Source organism: Ursus maritimus, unplaced genomic scaffold (assembly GCF_017311325.1).
Source record: "Ursus maritimus isolate PB19 unplaced genomic scaffold, ASM1731132v1 scaffold_5, whole genome shotgun sequence".
Taxonomy (NCBI): Eukaryota; Metazoa; Chordata; class Mammalia; order Carnivora; family Ursidae; genus Ursus; species Ursus maritimus.
The window spans coordinates 55,353,477-55,374,563 of NW_024426663.1; the positions used below are offsets into that span (position 1 = coordinate 55,353,477).

Below are 21,087 nucleotides of genomic sequence, written 5' to 3' on the forward strand. Positions count from 1 at the left end.
TACCAATCAGCGCAAGGAAGGGGGGTGGATAATACTGGTAGACCGTTTGCTCTGGCTTGACCTCTTCCTTCTCATGTGGGTCCGGGTTACCAACTGACAAGTTTGGAGTAAGGCCGCGTACAATTCTTCGCGCTTAACACTTTTCCTTGGACCCTAGGAACTTCTTTTCTAAGAAACCTAAAGGAAATTCTGAGGCTTCAGAGCCATCTTCTTTAGCATATTCCTTCCCAGGAGCACTCAAGAAGCCTGATTTAGGGTTTGCTCATCCCGGTGGTTGGGACTACGTTTCCCAGGAGGCATCGCGAACAAACGCTCGGACTCTATTTCCCAGAGTTCCCGGGTATCGGCCGTACCAGACTGTCTTCCCTGAGGGGGTTGGAGACTTCAGGGCCAAGATGGCGGCAGGAACGGGTAGTAAGTATGTCTGCTGTTATTGCGTGGAAGGTCTTTTAGACCAGAGGCTAGGTACCAGCTTTCTGTCACTTGCTTGGGGATTAGGACCAATGATTGCCTAAGATGCCAGGGTCTTGAGAAACCTGCTCTCGACCGTATCGTGAAGACTAACGATTAGAGGCCCAGAAGAAGTGTAGGGTGTTGTGTCTCAGGGAGGCTGCGGAGATTTGAGAGAAACAGCTCAGCGAATCCTTGCGTGTTTGGGAACTCTGCGGGGTGAGAGATAAAGGGGCTCAAGAGGCTTGTGTGTGCAGACGAGGAGATGCTGTAAGCCATAGGAGTAATGTCTCAAAGAGCCGTTCGTTTTCTGGCCAGCGTTTGTGAGGCCCGTGGTCTATCTCTCAAGAGAAATGGGGTGCTTTAACTCTTAGCTTTTTCGGACGCTAGGGAAATTGCGTTTTGTGCATCTCAGCCATTTTCCTGTTTCGTACATTGAAAAGATCCTTTAGGTCCGACAGCTGCATAGGGGTGGAAGTACTGAGAGAAGTAAACAAGTTTATGCTAAGAAGGAGGCAGGGCCGTAGGCGCGGGGTGGGGGAGGGGAGTGGCTGCTCGGAATCCTGGGAAATAAGCCCTCGCGTTCTGATCCGAATCAAGTAGTCTTAAAAGTGGGCCTATCGGGAGAACTGCCTTATCTTACTCTGACGTTCTCCCCTGCCTTTTTAAAATAAGACAAGGTAGCCATGTCATTTGAAGAAGTAAGTTTTGTCAGATATTGAGAGCAATTTGAGGGGAATGAATAGTGATGGTATTTTAGTAGAGAGGTGAAAATCGAGATTCCGTTATAGTAACTCACTTTGTTCCTACAAGGTGGGATGTTTTGCATTAGGCTTTTAGTCCTCCCTTTGGGTCTTGGAACTGGTACCTCAGTGGTTGTTCTCTAAGACTTTTCTCCTTTTAGAACACAAGCTGCTGAGTACTGGCCCTACAGAGCCATGGTCCATCCGAGAGAAGCTCTGTTTAGCCTCTTCAGTTATGAGGAGTGGAGATCAAAATTGGTAAGGTATCTAAGATAGCTGCATTGTTGGGTCTTAGAAACTGTTGGGTATTTTTTTATTTACACTGGTGGATTCCTGTAGTTAATCATACTAGCATTTAAGCAGTATTTGTTTTTTAACAGCGTTATTGAGGTTTGATTCCAGTAACATAAAATTAACGTAGTATATACACATAATTTAGTATATTCAGAGTTGTGTGATCATTATCACAGTCTAATTTTAGAACATTTTCGTTACTCCTAAAATAAATCTCTTACCCCTTCCTTAACTGTCACTTTACAATCTCTCCACCTCGCTAATATCCACCCCCACCCTCAGGCAGGTAGATACTCAGTCTACTTTCTTTCTCTGTTGATTGCCTATTCTGAACATTTCATATAAATGGAATCCTATAATTTGAGGAACAGCTGAACTATTTTTTTTTTAATTTTTTAAAAAATATTTATTTATTTATTTTAGAGAGAGAGTGAGAGAGCATGCAAACAGGGGAACGGAGACAATCCTTAAGCAGACTTCCTCCTGAGCATGGAGCCTGACTCCGGGGTTGATTCCAGGACCCTGAGATCACCCTCTGAGCTGTAATCCAGAGTCAGAGGCTCAATGGACTGAGCCACCCAGGCGCCTCCAACTGAACTATTTTTTTTAAATGGCCTCATATTTTTTATATCCCCACAGGCAATGAGTGAAGGCCCTAATTTCTTTGTATGCCTGACAGCACTTACTGTGTGTCTTGCTAGTGGTTATGAGATGGTATCTCGTTGTGGTTTTGATTTGCATATTCCTGATTACTAATGTTGAGCATCTTTTCATGTGCTTGTTGGTCACTTGTATCTCTTTAGAAAAATCTCTGCTCCGATCATTTGGATTCTTTTTTTTTTTTTAAGATTTTATTTATTTATTGAGAGAAAGACAGAGAGAGAGAGAGAGAGCATGAGTAGGGGAGAGGAGGAAAAGGGAGAGGCAGATGGAGAAGCCGAGTCCCTGCTGAGCAGCGATTCCCAGGACCCAGGTTCCGCACCTGAGTAGAAGGTAAACGCTTAGCTGACTGAGCCACACAGGTGCCCCTATCCTCTGGATTCTTTATATTATTACTATTACTGAGTTTTAAGCATTCTTTGTATATTCTGGACACAAATTGCTTGACAGATAATTTGCAAATATTTCTATTTTGTGTGTTGTCTTTTTTACTTACTTGACATATCATTTACAACACAAAAATTTCAATTTTGATATGTCTAGTTTATTTTTTTTCTTCTGTTGCTTATGCTTTTGGTGTCATAGCTAAGAAACCATTTACTTCTGCGTTTTCTTTTCAAAGCTTTATAGTTTTAGTTCTACACATTTAGGTCTATGATCCTTTTTAGTTATTTATTTATTTATTTTTTAAGTAGGTTTGACTCCCAACTGGGGGCTAGAACTCACAACCCTGATATCTGGGGTTGCATGCTGTGCTGACTGAGCCAGCCAGGCACCCCATTTTGAGTTAATTTTTGTGTATGTTGTAAGGCAGAGGTCTCTTTTGCACATAAATATGTCCCAGTATCCAGTATTTGTTAACAACACTATTCTTCCTCTATTAATATTGTCTTGGCACTTAGTATTTCTTTCTATGGACCATAAAGTAGAACTATGGTTTCCAGTCTTTTTTTTACTTCTAGTGCATACCCTTTTATTTATTTATTTAAAAAATTTTTATTTTTTCTCCCTTTGTTTTTTAAATTTTTTATTTAAATTCAATTAATTAACATACAATGTGTTCTTGGTTTCAGAGGTAGAGGTCATTGATTCATCAGTGGTCTGTAATACCCAGTGCTCATTACATCAGGAGCCCTCCTTAATGTCCATCACCCAGTTCCCTATCCCCCCACCCGCATCCCCTCCAGTAATCTCAGTTTGTTTCCTGTGATTAAGAGTCTCTTATGGTTTGTCTCCCTCTCTGATTTCATCTTGTTTTTATTTTTTCCTCTCTTCCCCTATGATCCTCTGTTTTGTTTCTTAAATTCCACATATGAGTGAGATCATATGATAATTGTCTTTCTCTGTTTGACAAGATTTATTTTAGAGAGAAAGAAAGAAAGCGCCCACTGGGAAGGGGAGGGTCAGGGAGACCCTTAAGCCTACTACTCTGTGCTGAGTGGAGCCCCTCGTGGGGCTCCATCTCATCAGGCCCGAGATCACAACCTGAGCTGAAAAACCAAGAGTCAGACACTTAGCTGACTGCACCACCCAGGCGCCCCTCTTTTATTTTTTATTTATTTATTTTTAAAGATTTTATTTATTTATTCGACAGAGATAGAGACAGCCAGCGAGAGAGGGAACACAAGCAGGGGGAGTGGGAGAGGAAGAAGCAGGCTCATAGTGGAAGAGCCTGAGGTGGGGCTCGATCCGGGATCGCCGGGATCACGCCCTGAGCCGAAGGCAGACGCTTAACCGCTGTGCCACCCAGGCGCCCCCCCCTTCTTTTATTTCTAACATTTGTCTATTTTTCCTCAGGATCTAATGATGCCTTTTTTTTTTTTTAAAGTAATATCTACACCCAGGGTGGGGCTTGAACTCCTGACTCCGAGATCAAGAGTTCCATGCTCTATTAAGCCAGCCAGGCACCCCTAAGGCATCTTTTAATTGTCCTAAGCCTTATAATTACTTAATATTCAAATTTGTGTCTATGTGGTACATCTCTACTACTTTAATCATTCAAATGAGTTTACCGAGACACCATTGTTGGTCACACTTAGCATTTCTGCAGCCTTACATATTTTTCAAATAACTTTTTTTTTTTTAAGATTTTTTTTTATTCATTTGAGAGAGAAAGATAACGAACAAGCAGGGTCCCTGGAGAGGCAGGCTCCCTGCTCAGCAGTGGGCCTCCATCCCAGGACCTCAAGATCATGACCCTAAGGAAGGCAGCTGCTTAACCAACTGAGCCACCCAGGCACCCCCTCAAATAACTTTTTAAAGGTGAAATCCAGATATCCTAGGTAATAGCTGTTCTTGAACCAAATTAAATGGTAAACCCCAGGACAAAATGAATCACACTAATTTGATAAATATCAGGTTAAAAATAGTATAAGAACACTTAAGTAAAAATGGAGTTTTATTTATTTTTTTAAAAATATTTAGAGAGGGAGTGAGTGGGGGGAAGGGGAGAGGGAGAGGGAGAGGGACATGCAGACTCTGCACAGAGCATGGAGCCCCACACAGTGCTGAGTCTCACAACCCTGAGATCATGACCTGAGTGGAAATCAAGAGTTGGACACTTAACTGACTGAGCCACCCAGGTGCCCCAAAACTTTGAAATTTTAGGGGCGCCTGGGTGGCTCAGTCGTTAAGCGTCTGCCTTTGGCTCAGGGCCTGATCCCAGGGTCCTGGGATCGAGCCCTGCATGGGGCTCCCTTCTGTGCTGGGAGCCTGCTTCTTCCTCTCCCACTACCCCTGCTTGTGTGCGCTCTCTTTCTCTGTCAAATAAACAAAATCTTAAAAAAAAACCCAAACTGGTACTCTATTGATGGACATTTGCTAATACAGATATAACCTTGCATAGTTACATACTAACTGAAAGCAGAATTATTGGGTCAAAGAATATATGTGTTCTTAGTGTTTGATAAATATTTCAAATTGCCCTACGCAGAGGTTGTTTCGATTTATAATCCCATCAGTTAATATATCAGAATGCCTCTTTTTCTGTGTCCTGGTTGTTAGATATTTTTGATCTTTGACAGTATTGTAAAAGGTGAGAAATAGTTCTCATCCTTTTCATTTACATTTATCTTATGGTGAGTGAAGTTAAATATCTTCTTGTGTTAAAGAGCCACTTGTATTTATTTTTTTGTGTGAACTGCTTTTTCCCATTTTTCTGCTTATTAGTCTTTCTCTTTAATTGGGGGAGGACTCATTATACATCAGGGAAATTAGCCATTTGTTTGAACTATGAGATGCATTTATTTTTTTTTAAACCAGTGTGCCATTTGTCTTTGCTTATGGCAACATTTTTACATTAAGACTTTTATTTATTTATTTATTTTAAAGACTTTATTTATTTATTTGACAGAAAGAGAGAGCCAGCAAGAGAGGGAACACAGGCAGGGGAGTGGGAGAGGAAGAAGCAGGCTCCCAGCAGAGGATCCTGATGTGGGACTTGATCTCAGAACGCTGGGATCATGCCCTGAGCCGAAGGCAGACGCTTAACAACTGTGCCACCCAGGCGCCCCACATAAAGACTTTTAAAATGTAGTTTACTTATTAATTTTTTTAACAGTTCCTAGATTTTGTGACCTATTTAGGAAGTTCTACCCTAGTCTGAGATTATAAAATAATTCTGTGATTTCTTCTAGTACTTTCATGGTTAAATTTTTTTTTTTAATATTTAAATTGTTGATTCATTTGGGGCTTTTCTTGGTCTAAGGTGTAAATTATGGATCAAACTTTATTTTTTGCTGATAGCTAACCATATAATTATTTAATTTATAAAGGAAAAGAGCTGTGTAATACCATTATCTCAAAACGAAATTTAAAAACATTTTTCTGGGGCGCCTGGGTGGCTCAGTCGTTAAGCGTCTGCCTTTGGCTCAGGGCGTGATCCCAGAGTCCTGGGATCGAGCCCCACATCAAGCTCCTCCGCTGGGAGCCTGCTTCTTCCTCTCCTACTCCCCCCGCCTGTGTTCCCTCTCTCGCTGACTATCTCTCTCTCTGTCAAATAAATAAAAACAACAACAACAACAAAAAAACATTTTTCTTTCTAAAGTTACGTAGCTTTTTGGGACTCCTGGGTGGCTCAGTTGGTTAAGTGTCTGCCTTTAGCTTGGGTCATGGTCTCGGAGTCCTGGGATCGAGCCCCGCATCGGGCTCCCTGCTCAGCAAGGAGCCTGCTTCTTCCTGTCCCTCTGTCCCTTCCCCCAACTTATGCTCTTTCTCTCCCCACCCCCCCAATAAATAAATAAATAAAGTCATTAAAAAAATAAAGTTACGTAGTTTTTCAATCACATAGAGAAGTGTGGAGAATAATATATAGAGTATCCATGTACCCAGCCTGGATTTAATAAATCTTAATATTTCGTCATGCTTTTTTTGGATCTTTTTCAAGATTTAAAAATTTTATTTATTTGAGAGAGATCGAGTGAGCACATGTGAGCAGGGAAAGGAGCAGAGGGAGAAAGAGAATCTCAGGCAGGCTCTGAACTCAGCGGGGGGCTCAATCTCAGATCCCTCAGACCAAGACCTGAGATGAAATCAAGAGTTGGACGCTCAACTGACTGAGCCACCCAGACGCCCATCTTTGGATCTTTTTAAAGAAATAAATATAGATAAAATTAAAGCCACATACTCTTCCTTGATCCCATTCTAGTCCTTTTCTTATTTTTGCCTGTTTTTTTTTTTTTTTGTCTTTACAACCTTTTAAACAGTTGTATGATTACATCATAGTAAAAAATTGTGTCTTTTTTTCTGTTAATATTATGTGGTACATGTTTTCCTTTTAACTACATACATTTTTAAATTATTTTTATGGTCTATTTAACATTTTGTAGAGGTGAAATACCATAGGTTAAACATCCCTTGCAGGCATTTAGGAAAAACCTAACTGTTCGTCAGTCTGGTCAAGTCTGCATGGTGCTTTCTTCTTGGTACTTCCTTCTTTGTTAGATTATTTTTTAATAATATATTCCTAGGAGCTGTATTAGTGGATCAAAAGATAGCTTTTTACTCTGGAATATAGTAGAGATTGCTTTTCAAAAGACATATCTCTTGTAAAAGAACCAAAATCAACATAAAAATACTTGCCCAAATGAACAGGAATAATAATGTACTAGGTTCTAATACCTTCACTTCACCCAGGAAATACATCACCTAGGAAAACTGTTTCACAGGGCCCCTGGGTGGCTCAGATGGTTGGGTGTCTGCCTTCAGCTCAGGTCATGATCTCCAGGTCCTGGGATCAAGCCCCACGTGCTCTCTCTGCCTCTCTCTCTGTCTCAAATGAATAAATAAAATCTTTAAAAAAAAAGAAAAAGAAAATTGTTTCACAATGATTCTTTCCCTCTGAATGAATTTTTTTTTTTTTTTTAATTGTCAGAGAGCACAAGCACAGGAGGTTTAGGGGGAGAAGCAAGGCTCCTCACTAAGCAAGGAGCCTGATGCTGGGCTGGATCCCAGGACCCTGGGATCATAACTCGGGAGCCAAAGGCAGACACTTAATCAAATGAGCCACCCAGGGGTCTCCCCTCTAAATGAATTTTAAGTGGTTGTGTCATTTTCCATTGTCACATATTTCAGAATACTTCCTGGTGGCAGTTTATCATTCTAAATTTTGTACTCCAAACCTTGAACTCTTAGCATACCTCCCCCCACCGCCCTTTTTTTTCTTCCTATTTAGTGTGTAATAGGCTTTTCTCATTTTGTTTAGGGTATCAGTTAGTAGAGCAATCAAGCCGTTTGCAGAACCTGGCCGCCCTCCAGACTGGTTCTCTCAAAAAGTAAGTTCCCAAGCAAGTGCTCTTTTAGAGCAGTCTTAGAGATGTGAAGTGGGTTCTCTTCCAGGCCCTGCCATTTAATCACAAGGCTTTTATACCTTGAAGAGGAAGCATAGTTGAGAATACCTTTTCATTTTTCCCACTGTTTGCCAATCAACACACTATTGCCATGTGTGTTCATGTTATAAACTTTTATTATCTGTATAACATAACATGTAAGAGTCTAAGCTTGGGAGTTAGAAGACCTGGGTTTAATATGACTTCACTTAGCATCTTTGGACCGGGATTCTGTTTTCTCATTCGTAAAGTAGAGATAAAAGTTGCTTCATGATTGTTTTAAAGTTTTAGTCAAGGTAATACTTATAAAGCACTTAGCACAGTGCCTTGCATATGGTAATTACTCAGTACATATTAACTATAAATATTGGCTTTTGGGTTGTTTTTCCCCAAATATACGAATTCTAGGTCAGAAGACTCCTTTTCTCTGTCCTGGTATTGAGTTTTTTGGTTTTTTTTTTTTTTTTTAAGATTTTATTTATTTGAGAGAGACATCACGAGCAGTGGGGAGGGGTAGAGGGAGAAGCAGACTCTGCTGAGCAGGGAGCCTGATGTGGGACTTGATCCCAGGACCTGAGCTGGGATCATAACCTGAGCTGAAGACAGATGCTTAACCAACTGAGCCACCCAGGTGCCCCCTGGTATTGAGTATTTTTAACTGAATGACTGCAGAGTAATTTGCCCTCCTAGAAACCACTCATATCTTACATGTAGTTTTTTCGCTAAGCCTTAGTCTGATATGGTAAAACTTTGAAAGGTTGCTCCTTTCCAGTCTTGCTCATCATTTTTTTACTTTTTTTCCCATAGCATTGTGCTTCCCAGTACTCAGAGCTTCTAGAGACCACTGAGACCCCAAAGTGAGTACAAAGCCAGGCATTCAAGCCTCATCTCTTTAGTGGAAAATGTTCACTTGGTTTATATCTATTAATATTACTGTTTTATATATCTGGTTTATATCTATTAATATTACTGGGTGATTAAAAATAGAGCAGAAGCTGTCTATGGTTAAATGGTGGAGAGGCTCAAAGAAAGCAATTGGGAGTGAGAACAGATGTTCTCTTATTCAAATGTATGTGTTTGTTTTTAAATGTTCTACAGACGGAAACGGGGTGAAAAGGGAGAAGTGGTCGAAACCGTTGAAGATGTCATTGTTCGGAAATTGACTGCTGAACGAGTTGAGGAACTAAAGAAAGTGATAAAGGAAACCCAAGAAAAATACAGGTACTTATCAGAGAGAATACTAAGTGGTTGGGAGAGACCAAAAGGGCTGACTTCTTAAACTGGTCAGAATTTTTTGACCAAAAAACCCAGTTAACTTATTTCTCTTTCTAGACGGCTGAAAAGAGATGCAGAACTAATTCAAGCTGGGCACATGGACAGCAGACTGGATGAGCTTTGCAATGACATTGTGATGTGGGTTATATTGTTCTTCCTTTTGTACACCTTTCTCTTGTTTTACCGCCTTTTCACCTTAAGTAATCTGGCTTATCTCCTCCATCTGCCATCTCTTTAGACTTGAGTGATTCTGGAAGGGAAAAGCTGCAGAGTGGCCTAGTAGCTGGGAGGGGGGAGTGAGTTGTAGAAGGTAATGTGATGGAATATTTCCATGTGAAGACATAACTTAGTTATAGCTTGAAAGGTGGGTTTGCCTATGAAGAACTGGTAGTTAGGCAGTACACTAAAAATTTTCCCATTTTGGGGGTGCCTGGCTGGCCAATCAGTAGAGGTTGCAACTCTTGATCTTGGGGTTGTGGGTTCGAGCCCCACATTGGGTGTAGAGATTACCTAAAAGTGAAATCTTAAAAAAAATTAAAAAAACATTTCCTATTCTTCTGGTAAGGATTCTTTTTAGGCCTTTCCTCCAGAAAGTGCTAGCCTGGCAAAAAATTTCCTTGTGAGGGCACTGTGACCTACGGAGGAACTAGAGCTGGCTAGGATCTTACTCTTACTTCCCTCTTTAGGAAAAAGAAATTGGAGGAAGAGGAGGCTGAAGTAAAGAGGAAGGCTACGGATGCTGCATATCAGGGTAAGCCGAACCTTGTGACTCTGTTTAACAATTTAACTATACAGTACTGCATGCTAGTAACAGTTGAAGACTACGTTGTAAGATAGAATCCATTGATGCCGATTTACTTGTGCACTTTTCTGTGTCCTCTTTACCAGTATAAAAACATCCTTTTATATCCAGGAAGAAACTGTTGGAAAATGAGTTCTGCTCAATTCTCACTAGACTTTGAGTCCTTTTAGGATACAAAGGCTTTATAATATAGATGTTGAACATCATTAAGTTTTTAGAATTCAAAGCTCTGTAAAAAGAATTAAGAATAGCCCACTCATTGGGTAAGAACTTAAGTGTTTGTAAGCCTAGGAATACATGGTCTGAGCCACCCAGTGAGGTCTTTCCCTCTTGTTAAAAGCAGAAACTTAATAACTTGTTGAAGAGGACATTGAGGACTGTTTAAACCACTTTCCTACTTCAAGTCCCTTTGAGATAGTTCAGTGAGTTTGCTTAGTGTGAGAATTACACTTAGGAAAAACGAGTTTAAAAAGTTACCTGTCTTCCAGAAGTGTTAAAGATTTCTAATCCAGACTCATAATGCTGCTTTAATTATGCAGCATCCCCATTTGTCCTTTGTTATAACAGAGTAGCGTCTACTTTCATTTATTTAATCCTGAAGACTTAGTAATTGTTGTCTTTTATGTTCTAGCTCGTCAAGCAGTAAAAACACCACCTCGGAGATTACCCACTGTGATGGTCCGCTCTCCTATAGATTCTGCCTCCCCAGGAGGTGATTATCCACTTGGAGACTTGACTGCAACCACTATGGAAGAGGCCACCTCTGGAGTGAGTATATTTTCATCTGCAGGAATTGATCAGCAAAGGGGCAATAAGCCAGCAGAGAGCTGAGTGATGAGGAAACCACTTTTGGCCTAGAGACATTTTCCTCTCTTGGTCTGAATGCTAAAGACTTAATTTACCATGTTCTGTGCTCTAAGATAAGGATGGACCTAAAAATGTTGAGCCTTTTGACCTTTTGGGAGATAGGTAAAATATTACGTTAAGGAGTTGTTTGTAAGTAAACTAGTCTTATAAAATTCCTGCAGAAGTAAGTGATAGTTTTCTTGTAAACAGAATATTGGTAGTGATTAAGCAGATTGTAAAAGGCAGGTTGGGTGGAATGTTTGGGTCATTGTGGGTTTGAGTGGGTGGAAGAGAAAAAACTGGGGGAAGAAAGGAGTGGCTGAGAGCAGGAGGGGTAGAGGGTTTCTGGGCAATTTCACTCAGGACTAATAAAGTAATAGTTAGACACACTAACCCATCCAGATTAGTAGGGAACCTTCCAGAGTTTGAGAAGTCAGATAAAGGTTCTCTGTTGTCTCTTAGGTAACCCCTGGGACTTTGCCGAGTACCCCAGTCACCTCGTTTCCTGGGATTCCTGACACCCTTCCTCCAGGCTCTGCACCCTTAGAAGCCCCCATGACCCCAGTAACAGATGATTCACCCCAGAAAAAGATGCTTGGACAGAAAGCAACTCCACCCCCCTCCCCTCTGCTGTCAGAGCTCTTGAAGAAGGGCAGCCTCCTGCCTACTAGCCCCAGACTGGTATGGAGACTTCTGTGGGTGTTTGAGAGCTGTGGTGATTTAGTACTTTGGAAGGGAGTGCCTGGGACCTAAAATATGACATGGAAAAAAAAAAAAGTTCAAAAGAGAAAGAGATCTCCTAATTTTAAATGTTAATTTAAAAAACAAAAACAGAAACAAAAAACCAGTAAGTTGATAGTATCCTTGGGTCCTGAGTTACCTGAAACCACAATTATTTCAGTTCTCTTCTCCAGAGAACTCTTGTCAAATAAGTTTTAAAAATTAGAGCTTCCCTTTGGTCTGAAATTATTCTCTTTGGATATTAACTTCATGAAGTTTGGTCAACTGCTGGAGTCTTTTTTTTGGGAAGTGGTAGTAAAAGAAAGCTTGAGTGTAGCCTTCACCTCTATTCTTCCCTGGTAGGTCAATGAGAGTGAAATGGCTGTGGCTTCTGGCCACTTGAACAGTACAGGTGTCCTCCTGGAGGTAGGCGGGGTTCTTCCCATGATACATGGTGGGGAAATGCAGCAAACACCCAACACTGTTGCGGCCTCCCCTGCTGCCTCAGGTAAGTCAACACTTTTCCGTTACCTACTTTACTTCACAGGTGTTGATCATAGTATTGACTGTCTTTGGTTTCCGGCCTTCAGTAGTAAGCAACTGTCAATCATAGATGTGAAGTTCACCTTTCTTTGGTGCTACTTCACCTGTTAAACCACATAGTGCCCCAGATTGTAAATCCATTCTTGTCTTCAAAGTACTGATAGCTCTAGATGACCACAGCATAGCTATTGATGAGAAGAAGAGTGAAGTTAGTAGTGAAGCTGCTTCCCTGGGGCTTGCGTAATTATGGAAAGGTGCTAGAGATACCTGAGGTTACAGTACAGGGGATTGAGATTCGGAGCCAGAGAACTTGATTTAAGTGTCAGGCGTGCCACATACTGATTTTGTGGCCTTGGATAGATGATTTAACTCGTGAACCTCAATTTCCTCTTTTATTAATTGCAGTGTTAATTAATAAAAGAGGAATTTTTTTTTCACAAGGATGTCATGAGAATTAAGTGAGATAGAGAAAGTAAAGCAAGAAAAAAAAGCTTTACAAAATCTCAAACCTTAGATATGGATATTTGAATGGTGTTGAATTTGGGTGGTTTAAAGCATGCTTAACTGCAGAAGTGACAGATTATTCATACCAGTTTTTTGTGGTTTTGTTGTCACTGTTTAATTTTCTTCTGGGGAAAAATTACCACCAAAATTTTTCACACACATTGTGTGTTCTAGTGCTTTGGGTCATTCCTAACTTAGAAGAAGATCTTTATTAGTAAGTTTGGAAAAAGTGAGGATATAGGTAATGAGCTTATTCAATAGAGGAATTTCTTTCATTCTTTGAGACTAGAAATTTTCTTGGTTGAGTCTTAAAGTGGCTATTGCTTCTTGTTCACATGCTTTCCTCTTACCTCATTTTGTGTACCTCTTTGTGTGTTAGGTGCTCCCACTCTTTCCCGGCTTTTAGAAGCTGGTCCTACACAGTTCACCACTCCTCTTGCTTCCTTCACTACTGTTGCCAGTGAACCTCCAGTTAAACTTGTGCCACCCCCTGTAGAATCTGTGTCCCAGGCTACCATTGTCATGATGCCTGCGCTGCCAGCACCATCCTCTGCTCCGGCTGTCTCCACTCCTGAGAGTGTAGCTCCAGGTGCGTCCCTGACCCACGCCCTGAGCAGCCACTAGGTCCAAAATTTCATCTTGAGCTTCAGTTAGAGAAAACTGACCTAAGAGCATCAACTCCAATTCAAATGCTTCTGTTCTGTTCTCCGTGGACATGTGCCATCTTTATCCTTAGAAAATTAAGAATTTGAGAAGATGTGGGTGGGCATTTATGTTTTGGGGGAAAAGGGCTAAGTGTACAAATATGAGTGGGCTTGAGAATGTGTTCTCACCCTACTTGCTAGATAAAACTGGGGACAAGAAAACATACAGAGATGTAGATCTAAGATAACTTTTTTGAGCTTGAATGTGTGGGTACTTGACATCTGTCTATAGCCTTGGTTGATCTCCAGGTGGTCACTTGGTATCAAATGAGGTTTTGAAATGCATTTCTCTTCCTATTATTCAGTGAGTCAGCCTGACACTTGTGTCCCCATGGAGGCTGTGGGGGACCCACATACTGTGACTGTTTCCATGGATAGCAGCGAAATTTCCATGATCATCAATTCTATCAAAGAAGAGTGTTTCCGATCAGGGGTAGCAGAGGCCCCTGGGGGATCAAAGGCTCCCAGTATAGATGGGAAGGAAGATTTAGATCTGGCTGAGAAGATGGATATTGCTGTGTCCTACACAGGTGAAGAGCTGGACTTTGAGACTGTTGGAGACATCATTGCCATCATTGAGGACAAGGTAACTATTCAGCAAAGGCCAAAAGAATCTCTCATGAGTCTTACATAGGCGTCTCTCCTCAGCCTCTCCTTGTTTCTTGTAGTAGAAATTACATAAACAAACAGTTCTACTTCTTCCCATCTCCCATCTCCTTAGTCCCAAAGCCCTTTGGTGCACACATTGGTCATCTCCCCAGCCATCCCTGTGTTACTGGTTTGCTCAGGACAGGTGCCTGTCCATTGGTTGCTTCTATATGGAGAAGATGGAGAGAGAAGCTGCAGATTGAGGCCATCTCATTTGGTATAACAGAACTGAGGGACTTGGGCTTATTTCTGTGACTTCAACGGTGTATGTATTATGGGACAGGTAGATGATCATCCTGAAGTGCTGGATGTGGCAGCAGTAGAAGCGGCACTGTCATTCTGTGAAGAGAATGATGATCCCCAGTCCCTGCCTGGCCCCTGGGAGCACCCTATCCAGCAGGAGCGGGACAAGCCAGTATCTCTCCCTGCACCAGAGATGACAGTCAAGCAAGAAAGGCTGGACTTTGAGGAAACAGAAAACAAAGGAATCCATGAACTGGTAGACATCAGGGAGCCCAGTGTTGAGATTAAAATGGAGCCTGCAGAACCAGAACAAGGCCTCTCGGGTCCTGAAATAGTAGCTGGAGTTGTTCCAGCCACAAGTATGGAGCCACCAGAACTCAGGAGTCAGGACTTAGAGGAGGAACCCAGAAGTATTGCCACTGGAGAGATGACTGAAGCAGATGTTTCCAGTGGGAAAGGCGATGAGACTGCACTTACAACTGTGAAGACAGAGGTATTTAAAATCAGGGGCTGGGAGGATGAAGGGTTATACCTTAGATAAGAAGGGACTGTTCAGGCCTTTGGTTTTCCTCTTGCGTTCCTGAATTCTCACATGGTTGATGTGTCCAAAGCCCACAGGTGTGATTATTGCTGTATATGCTTATCCTGTTACTTGTAAGGTGACCATTAGATTCCTGTTACATGGGTAGGACTTAGAACTTCTTCTGTAGTCTTGTCACTGAAAAATAAACTTGTATCAGCAGAAGTGATATATCAGTATTTAGGGTATTTATTCTTTTTGGTCTTCAGGCATCCCCTGAAAGCATGTTGTCTCCATCACATGGCTCCAATCCCATTGAAGATCCTTTAGAGGCAGAGGCTCAGCACAAGTTTGAAATGTCAGGTAAATAATAAGGCCAGGAAATCTGTACTCTGTAACTAACTTGAAATCCTTTGCTTTGGCTTCTGAGGGATTGTGGGTTGTGGGCAAGTAGAGGAGGTAGAATAGGTCAGCATGGAAAGGAGAGCTGCAGGGGATTATTGTCCATAGGAAGGGGGAGGCTAAGGTGGAAAAATCTTCAGGTAGTCTTTCTCTCCTCTGCAGACTCATTGAAAGAAGAATCAGGGACTATTTTTGGAAGCCAGATAAAGGTATTTCAGACTTTTCTTTATTCCTCTTGCTGTGTGACTAGATTTCCTGATAGCACTACCTTTTTAATGAATTATAGTAAACGTGCATCTTACTCTCTGAGATGAGACTGATTAAGGAGTTCCATGGGGAAAAATTGCAGTGGACATTTAGGCATACTGGCAGTACTGTGGCCACATGTGCTTCCCATCTGAAAGAGTTTGTGAACATCACACAGAGCTTTCTTTTGCACATAATGCGTAATAAAGCTTTGATACCTCCAGAGTGATTTGGAGTAAATAGGGATGCCAGAGTCAGGGAGAACATATAAGAAATCAGATTATTAGTTACACTATCCAAAGAAAATTATCCAGAATTTTCTTTTTAGAATTACTAAAGTAGTAGAAATTAACAGATTTAAAGTAATGCGATGTGAGCTTGCTCCATCAGAGGAGACGCAAAATAAAAACTATTTTTGATAACTTTGTATCCAGGGTCAGAGTTCCTCTCAAGAGCAAGGGGAAAGAAGGAACGCCTCTTAGCTTAGTCTTAAGTAAGTAGCTTTTTTTTTTCTTCCTTTTAAAAAAGATCCTGGGTCTTATTCTTTGTCCAGGTTCTATATTACTTGATCAGTGAGTGTACGTAGATGGTAGTGTAAGTGATAGGGGGCTCAGTCAGGAAGCAGCGTGAGGCCATTTTCTAGAACTGATCTAACCCAAAAGATCATGTTTAATGACGCTTTGCTGGATAGCTTTGCTTGCATTTGTTGACCGGAGCACACTGTGTCTAAGGATGCCCCAGGTGAGGATGAGGAAGAAGATGGAGTCAGTGAAGCGGCCAGCCTAGAGGAGGCTAAGGAAGAAGATCAAGGAGAAGGCTATTTGTCAGAAATGGATAATGAACCCCCAGTGAGCGAGAGTGATGATGGCTTTAGCATTCACAATGCTACTCTGCAGTCCCATACGCTGGCAGACTCCATCCCCAGCAGCCCTGCGTCTTCACAGTTGTGAGTATCTGAGATTCTTCTTTGAGCTCAAGACAGTGAAGGTGAGAAGTAGGAGACGACATTTTCTTCAGTCTTACTTTTTCATCTTCCCTTTCTTGGCCTGAACTAATAGCTGACAAGAAATGATTAGGATTTTTTTTTGTTTTTTTTATTTTTTGGACTTATGCGTAGTGGGACTCCTTTGCTTCTTTTATTTCAGCTCTGTCTGTAGTGAAGATCAGGAAGCTATTCAGGCACAGAAAATTTGGAAGAAAGCTATCATGCTTGTATGGAGAGCTGCAGCTAATCATAGGTGAGTTTTACCAATCAGTAGGAACATTTTCTCCTGCTCCTCCTCCGTTTTAGTGACTAGAAAAAAGCCTGGGTGGTTTTATGTGGGATTGGTGGCTTTGACTTTTACAATCTTCAGCTACTTAAATCAGGTTCCCTCACCTGTGCTTCTGAAGGATAAGTCAGTAATTGCACCTTACTCTTTTTGGACAGATATGCCAATGTCTTCCTGCAGCCTGTTACAGATGATATAGCACCTGGCTACCATAGCATTGTACAGAGGTAAGCCATTATCCTTTCAGCATGCTGACTTGCCTGAATTTGTAAGTTGTTCAGTCTTAGTGGATTTTTACTTTAGATGGTATGTTTAAAGCAAGTGTTTTTGATGTGAGTAAAGGTGACCAAGTGGTAAATTGATCATTTCAGTGGCTGGATCACCAAAGACAGTCCAAAAGAATTAACCCTCTTTATTACCTTTCTTAGCCAGTACTTATTACAAAGGTTGACTTTGGTTTTTGGATTAAGTGCATGTTGTAGGGTGAGGAGGGATTGTCATTTCAGTCCTGGCAGCTAAGACTAAGGGTATGCATGAGAAGATATGTATGGTATTAATATATTTGGATCCAGTTGAGTCCTCTTCCCCTCCATTTACCTGTTGCTGCTGTTTTGTTTTTAGGCCTATGGATTTGTCAACTATTAAGAAAAACATAGAAAATGGACTGATCCGCAGCACAGCTGAATTTCAGCGTGATATTATGCTGATGTTCCAGAATGCTGTAATGTATAATAGCTCGGACCACGATGTCTATCATATGGCAGTAGAAATGCAGCGAGATGTCTTAGAGCAGATTCAGGTACTTTGAAGATCTTTAGTGTTTTAGCAAGGATGAAATGAAAATGCTCAGGGGAAGAATTCATACTGATGTCAGGAAAGGGTGCTGGTGGCTTTTAATTGGAATAGTCTTTCAGGGACACAGGAACATAAAATTTTGTTCTTGATGTTGGATTCATGTTGGTTTTCTCATGTTGGTTTGGTAAAAGAATTATGAGAATATTCTGCCTTGGGCAAATACGTGAGTTTACTGAAGTTTTTAAATATTTGGGGGGGAGTAATTTTTTTTATAAAATGGTGAATGCATATTTTTAAATTACATTAAGTATGTATATAGTCGACCGTCAAATGGTTTCTTCTTCCTTTTTTATCACAGATAATCTACTTCTGTAGTTGCATTACCAGGGACCGTTTGGGATATTGAACTTCAAGGGATGATGTCTATATCTGCATAGTCTGCTAAATTAAATTACCTAATGGCCTTTGGTTCATCTAGGTTTTTTTTCTCTTCCTCATTCTTAAGAGATAGTTATTCTGTATTACAGTGAAAAAGTTAAGAGATATTTGGCACTTAGATCCTTTAGCATGCACAACTAGAATTAAAACCTAATATGCTAAACTTTCAATCAGTCGAGAAGTATTTGAATGCTGTTTACAGATGGATATTAAATGAAGTCCCATTTACAAAGCCAAAGGTGTCTTAATTCTTCCCTACTGGGTCAGGTCTGAAGGGCCAACTGTCTTTCTTTTCCCTATAGCAATTCCTGGCCACACAGTTGATAATGCAGACATCTGAATCTGGAATCAGTGCTAAAAGTCTTCGAGGGAGAGATTCTACCCGCAAACAGGATTCTTCAGAGAAGGTGAGGGGACAAGAAAGAGCCTGTATATCAGTGTTCCAAACTAGGAGTCCGAAGCATCCAAGGAGCCTTAGGTTACTACTTGGTACTTGGTGACTGCTGGGCTTCTATATTTCAATGGTGTACAGACATATAAATCTTTGGATGTACTCATCCAAACGTTGAAGACACTTGCTGTGACTGAAAGGCCCAGTCACTCACATGAGAAATTGTGAGCTGAATGAGTGCATTATTAATTTCTCTGAATGAGTGCTTGCAAGGTGGGGGAAATGACTTTTGCAGCAGTTGGGGACCGTCAGTTCCTGTTCCAGAAAGCATAATGGCCAAACTGCTTTTGGATCTCTTTCCTCTTGTTCTTGAGTTTTTAAATTTTGTCTTTGTGTGTGTGGTGCTTGTGTCTCTGTCCTGAGGTTTGGGGTGCTTGCGGCTGAGAGTTTCTGTGGAACCTGATCAGTGTTTGTTTGTCCTCTAACAGGACAGTGTCCCCATGGGCTCTCCTGCCTTCCTTCTCTCTCTCTTTGTAAGTATTGAATGGCTGCAAGGGGTGGTGTTGCCACAAAGATTCTCAGCTCCTGCTGGGGGTGGGTGGCAGAGGGAAATCCAACATGCAGACTGTGGCAATGTCTTGGACTTCTCTTTATTCAGGTCATTGAATAAGAATCTGTCTCATTTTCTGCATTCCTGTCTTTCTGCATGTGTGTGTGTGTGGGCTGGGTAGGGACTATTTATGAGTTCACTGGACTGAAATGAGGTATTCTTGGTAAGGATCTAGGATGCACCTGCTCCTCATTTTTGACTCCACCTTTTGCCAATTCTTTTCCTGTAAATAAGATTGCTCAGAGCAGCAGCTGCTAGCTGGCTTTTTATAAGTGTTCCTCATACCAACAGATACCTAGCACATAATTTTTTTCTCTTCGCCTAACATTAAGTTGCAAAACTGATGCCTGATACACAAATACTTAGTAAAATTTAAATAAGAATCTTAGTAACAATGAGTACTGCATACAGTGGTGGCTGGTAAAATTAGAGCTAAACTTAGTAAAGCTAGCCCTGAAGACTTACTATTTTCCTCTGTGAATTGAACTACCCTCTGGATCTGTGTTCATTATGGGGCACTGAGCATGATGTAATGGAAGAGCATCAGCTCGAAAAATGCATGATCTTAAACTCACTGGATTATCTCTTTGAACCTTGTTTTCCTCATCTGTATAATGAGGTACCTGTCCAGCCTACCTCACAGGGATGTTGTGAGGATAAAATGAGATCAAGGTATGGAACTGGCTTGAAAAAAATTAAAGTGTTAAATAAGTGCAAGGTGTTATTTTTATCTTTAATGTCGCCTCAAAGGCAACTTATGTTCATGAGCTCTGAAAATTTTAGAGTCCTTGCATGTTAGAAATGTAAAAATGGCCGAGCCCAGCGGAAGTGTTCACTAATTCATTTTGCCTACAGGCGTCAGCCTGTACCACGGACGGAACACTGTAATCTCCCTTCTTTCTTACTGGCCTGCAACAGTGACTCTGGATCCCCAAGCAATTGGCTGGCTGTTGCAAAGCTGGTTAATAGGATCTTTTATCTATTGAAGACAGCAAAGTATTGCACAAGAGGAAGGAGCTGGGCTGCAGGGAGAGAGCAGCAGATGGAAAGAAGCCTTCTGATTGTCCTGATCTCATGGAAAACAACTGTCAGGAGGTGCTAGGGAACTAGTGCCAGGGTCAGTCTGCAGGAAAGGCCTTTCTTATAGGGACCAGCAGCTGGACAGGTATGTTAGCCAAGAATCTCACTATTCACTGCCCTTTCTGACCCTCCCACCTTTCTTTTACTCTGCCTGTTCCTTTGAACACAGTTTGGGGCCTGGGTGGGATGACTAATAGTCATTCTTTGGGACCCCAGGTGAACCCCAATGACCTCTGGTGGGCAGGAGCAAAATGTCCTGCATTTCCTCTCACAGACTACCAGGAGTTTTTTAGCCTACTCTGTGGGAAGACAAATCTGTACCTCTCATTTCCTGGATTTTTCTGCTGATTCTCTTCCCTCTTCCCCAAGAAACCATAACCCCAGCATTGTTGCAACTTTTCTCTTACCTCCTAATCAACTCACTCATGCTCCTTTTCTTTGTCTGCCTGTCATCTAGGATGGGGGCACCAGGGGGCGCCGCTGTGCCATTGAAGCAGATATGAAGATGAAAAAGTGAAGCTTCAGAGTATCCTCATTGAGCTGAACCTGAAGTAGAAGTAAACAAGATGGAGCTTGGGCTTGTCGGCCCAGTTCCAGAAGTGGAAGTTACAGAAGAGGAGGCACCTGGGCCATGTGACATGAGCTGGGGAAACTCAGAGAGTTGGAGTAGCACAATTGCCTGTTGTAGGGCAAAAATCATGGGCTGTGTTAATGTCCTAATGTGTAGCTAGCAGATTGTAGCTAGTTTGTACTGTCTGGTGAAGTGTACAGACTTTTTAAAAAAAAAAAAACAAACCAAAACACCTGTGAAGTGTGTGTGTACACAATAAACTGAAAATAAAGAAAACTCTAGCCTTTGGTGTGTTCTGTGTGTGTATGTGTGTGTGAGAAGCTTGAGATTTTTTTTTGCATGATAATTGTTTTATCACCTGTGGAAATGAGATGATTGGGGGGGGAGTGGTGTTATAATGTGAACTGTTCAACAGCCCGGAGAAGGTAAGATTGAATTTATAATTAATGTTTTAAAATGTTGCATTGTGTATTGATGATCCTATTCAGCTTTTCTTGACTGGGAAA

General features: G+C 41.4%; 1 protein-coding gene across 9 annotated transcripts; it reads left to right on the forward strand.

Annotated features, from left to right (window-relative positions):
- Nucleotides 1–250: 250 nt before the first annotated feature.
- Nucleotides 251–20,857, forward strand: BRD8 (bromodomain containing 8). 9 transcript variants are annotated; one of them, XM_040622393.1, is made up of 22 exons: nt 251–414; nt 1,355–1,451; nt 7,849–7,918; nt 8,780–8,829; nt 9,071–9,193; nt 9,305–9,385; nt 9,934–9,998; nt 10,681–10,817; nt 11,358–11,576; nt 11,979–12,123; nt 13,042–13,251; nt 13,672–13,952; nt 14,298–14,750; nt 15,047–15,140; nt 15,342–15,388; nt 16,157–16,371; nt 16,571–16,663; nt 16,855–16,923; nt 17,318–17,495; nt 18,232–18,336; nt 18,809–18,853; nt 20,468–20,857. In XM_040622393.1, the coding sequence occupies exons 1-22, from the start codon at nt 396–398 to the stop codon at nt 20,525–20,527; spliced, it is 2,856 nt and encodes a 951-aa protein (XP_040478327.1). In that variant the 5' UTR covers nt 251–395; the 3' UTR covers nt 20,528–20,857. The 9 variants fall into 9 exon arrangements, with proteins under 9 accessions (XP_040478327.1, XP_008689781.1, XP_040478330.1 ...); XM_008691559.2 differs by having other exon boundaries at nt 13,159–13,251; XM_040622397.1 differs by having other exon boundaries at nt 400–418.
- Nucleotides 20,858–21,087: the final 230 nt, after the last annotated feature.

Excerpts from the sequence above, each read along its gene's own strand:
- BRD8 (XM_040622393.1), top strand. Across the intron at positions 7,919-8,779 it reads CAGACTGGTTCTCTCAAAAA|CATTGTGCTTCCCAGTACTC; the intron begins GTAAGTTCCCAA and ends TTTTTCCCATAG. Across the intron at positions 18,854-20,467 it reads CCTTCCTTCTCTCTCTCTTT|GATGGGGGCACCAGGGGGCG; the intron begins GTAAGTATTGAA and ends CCTGTCATCTAG.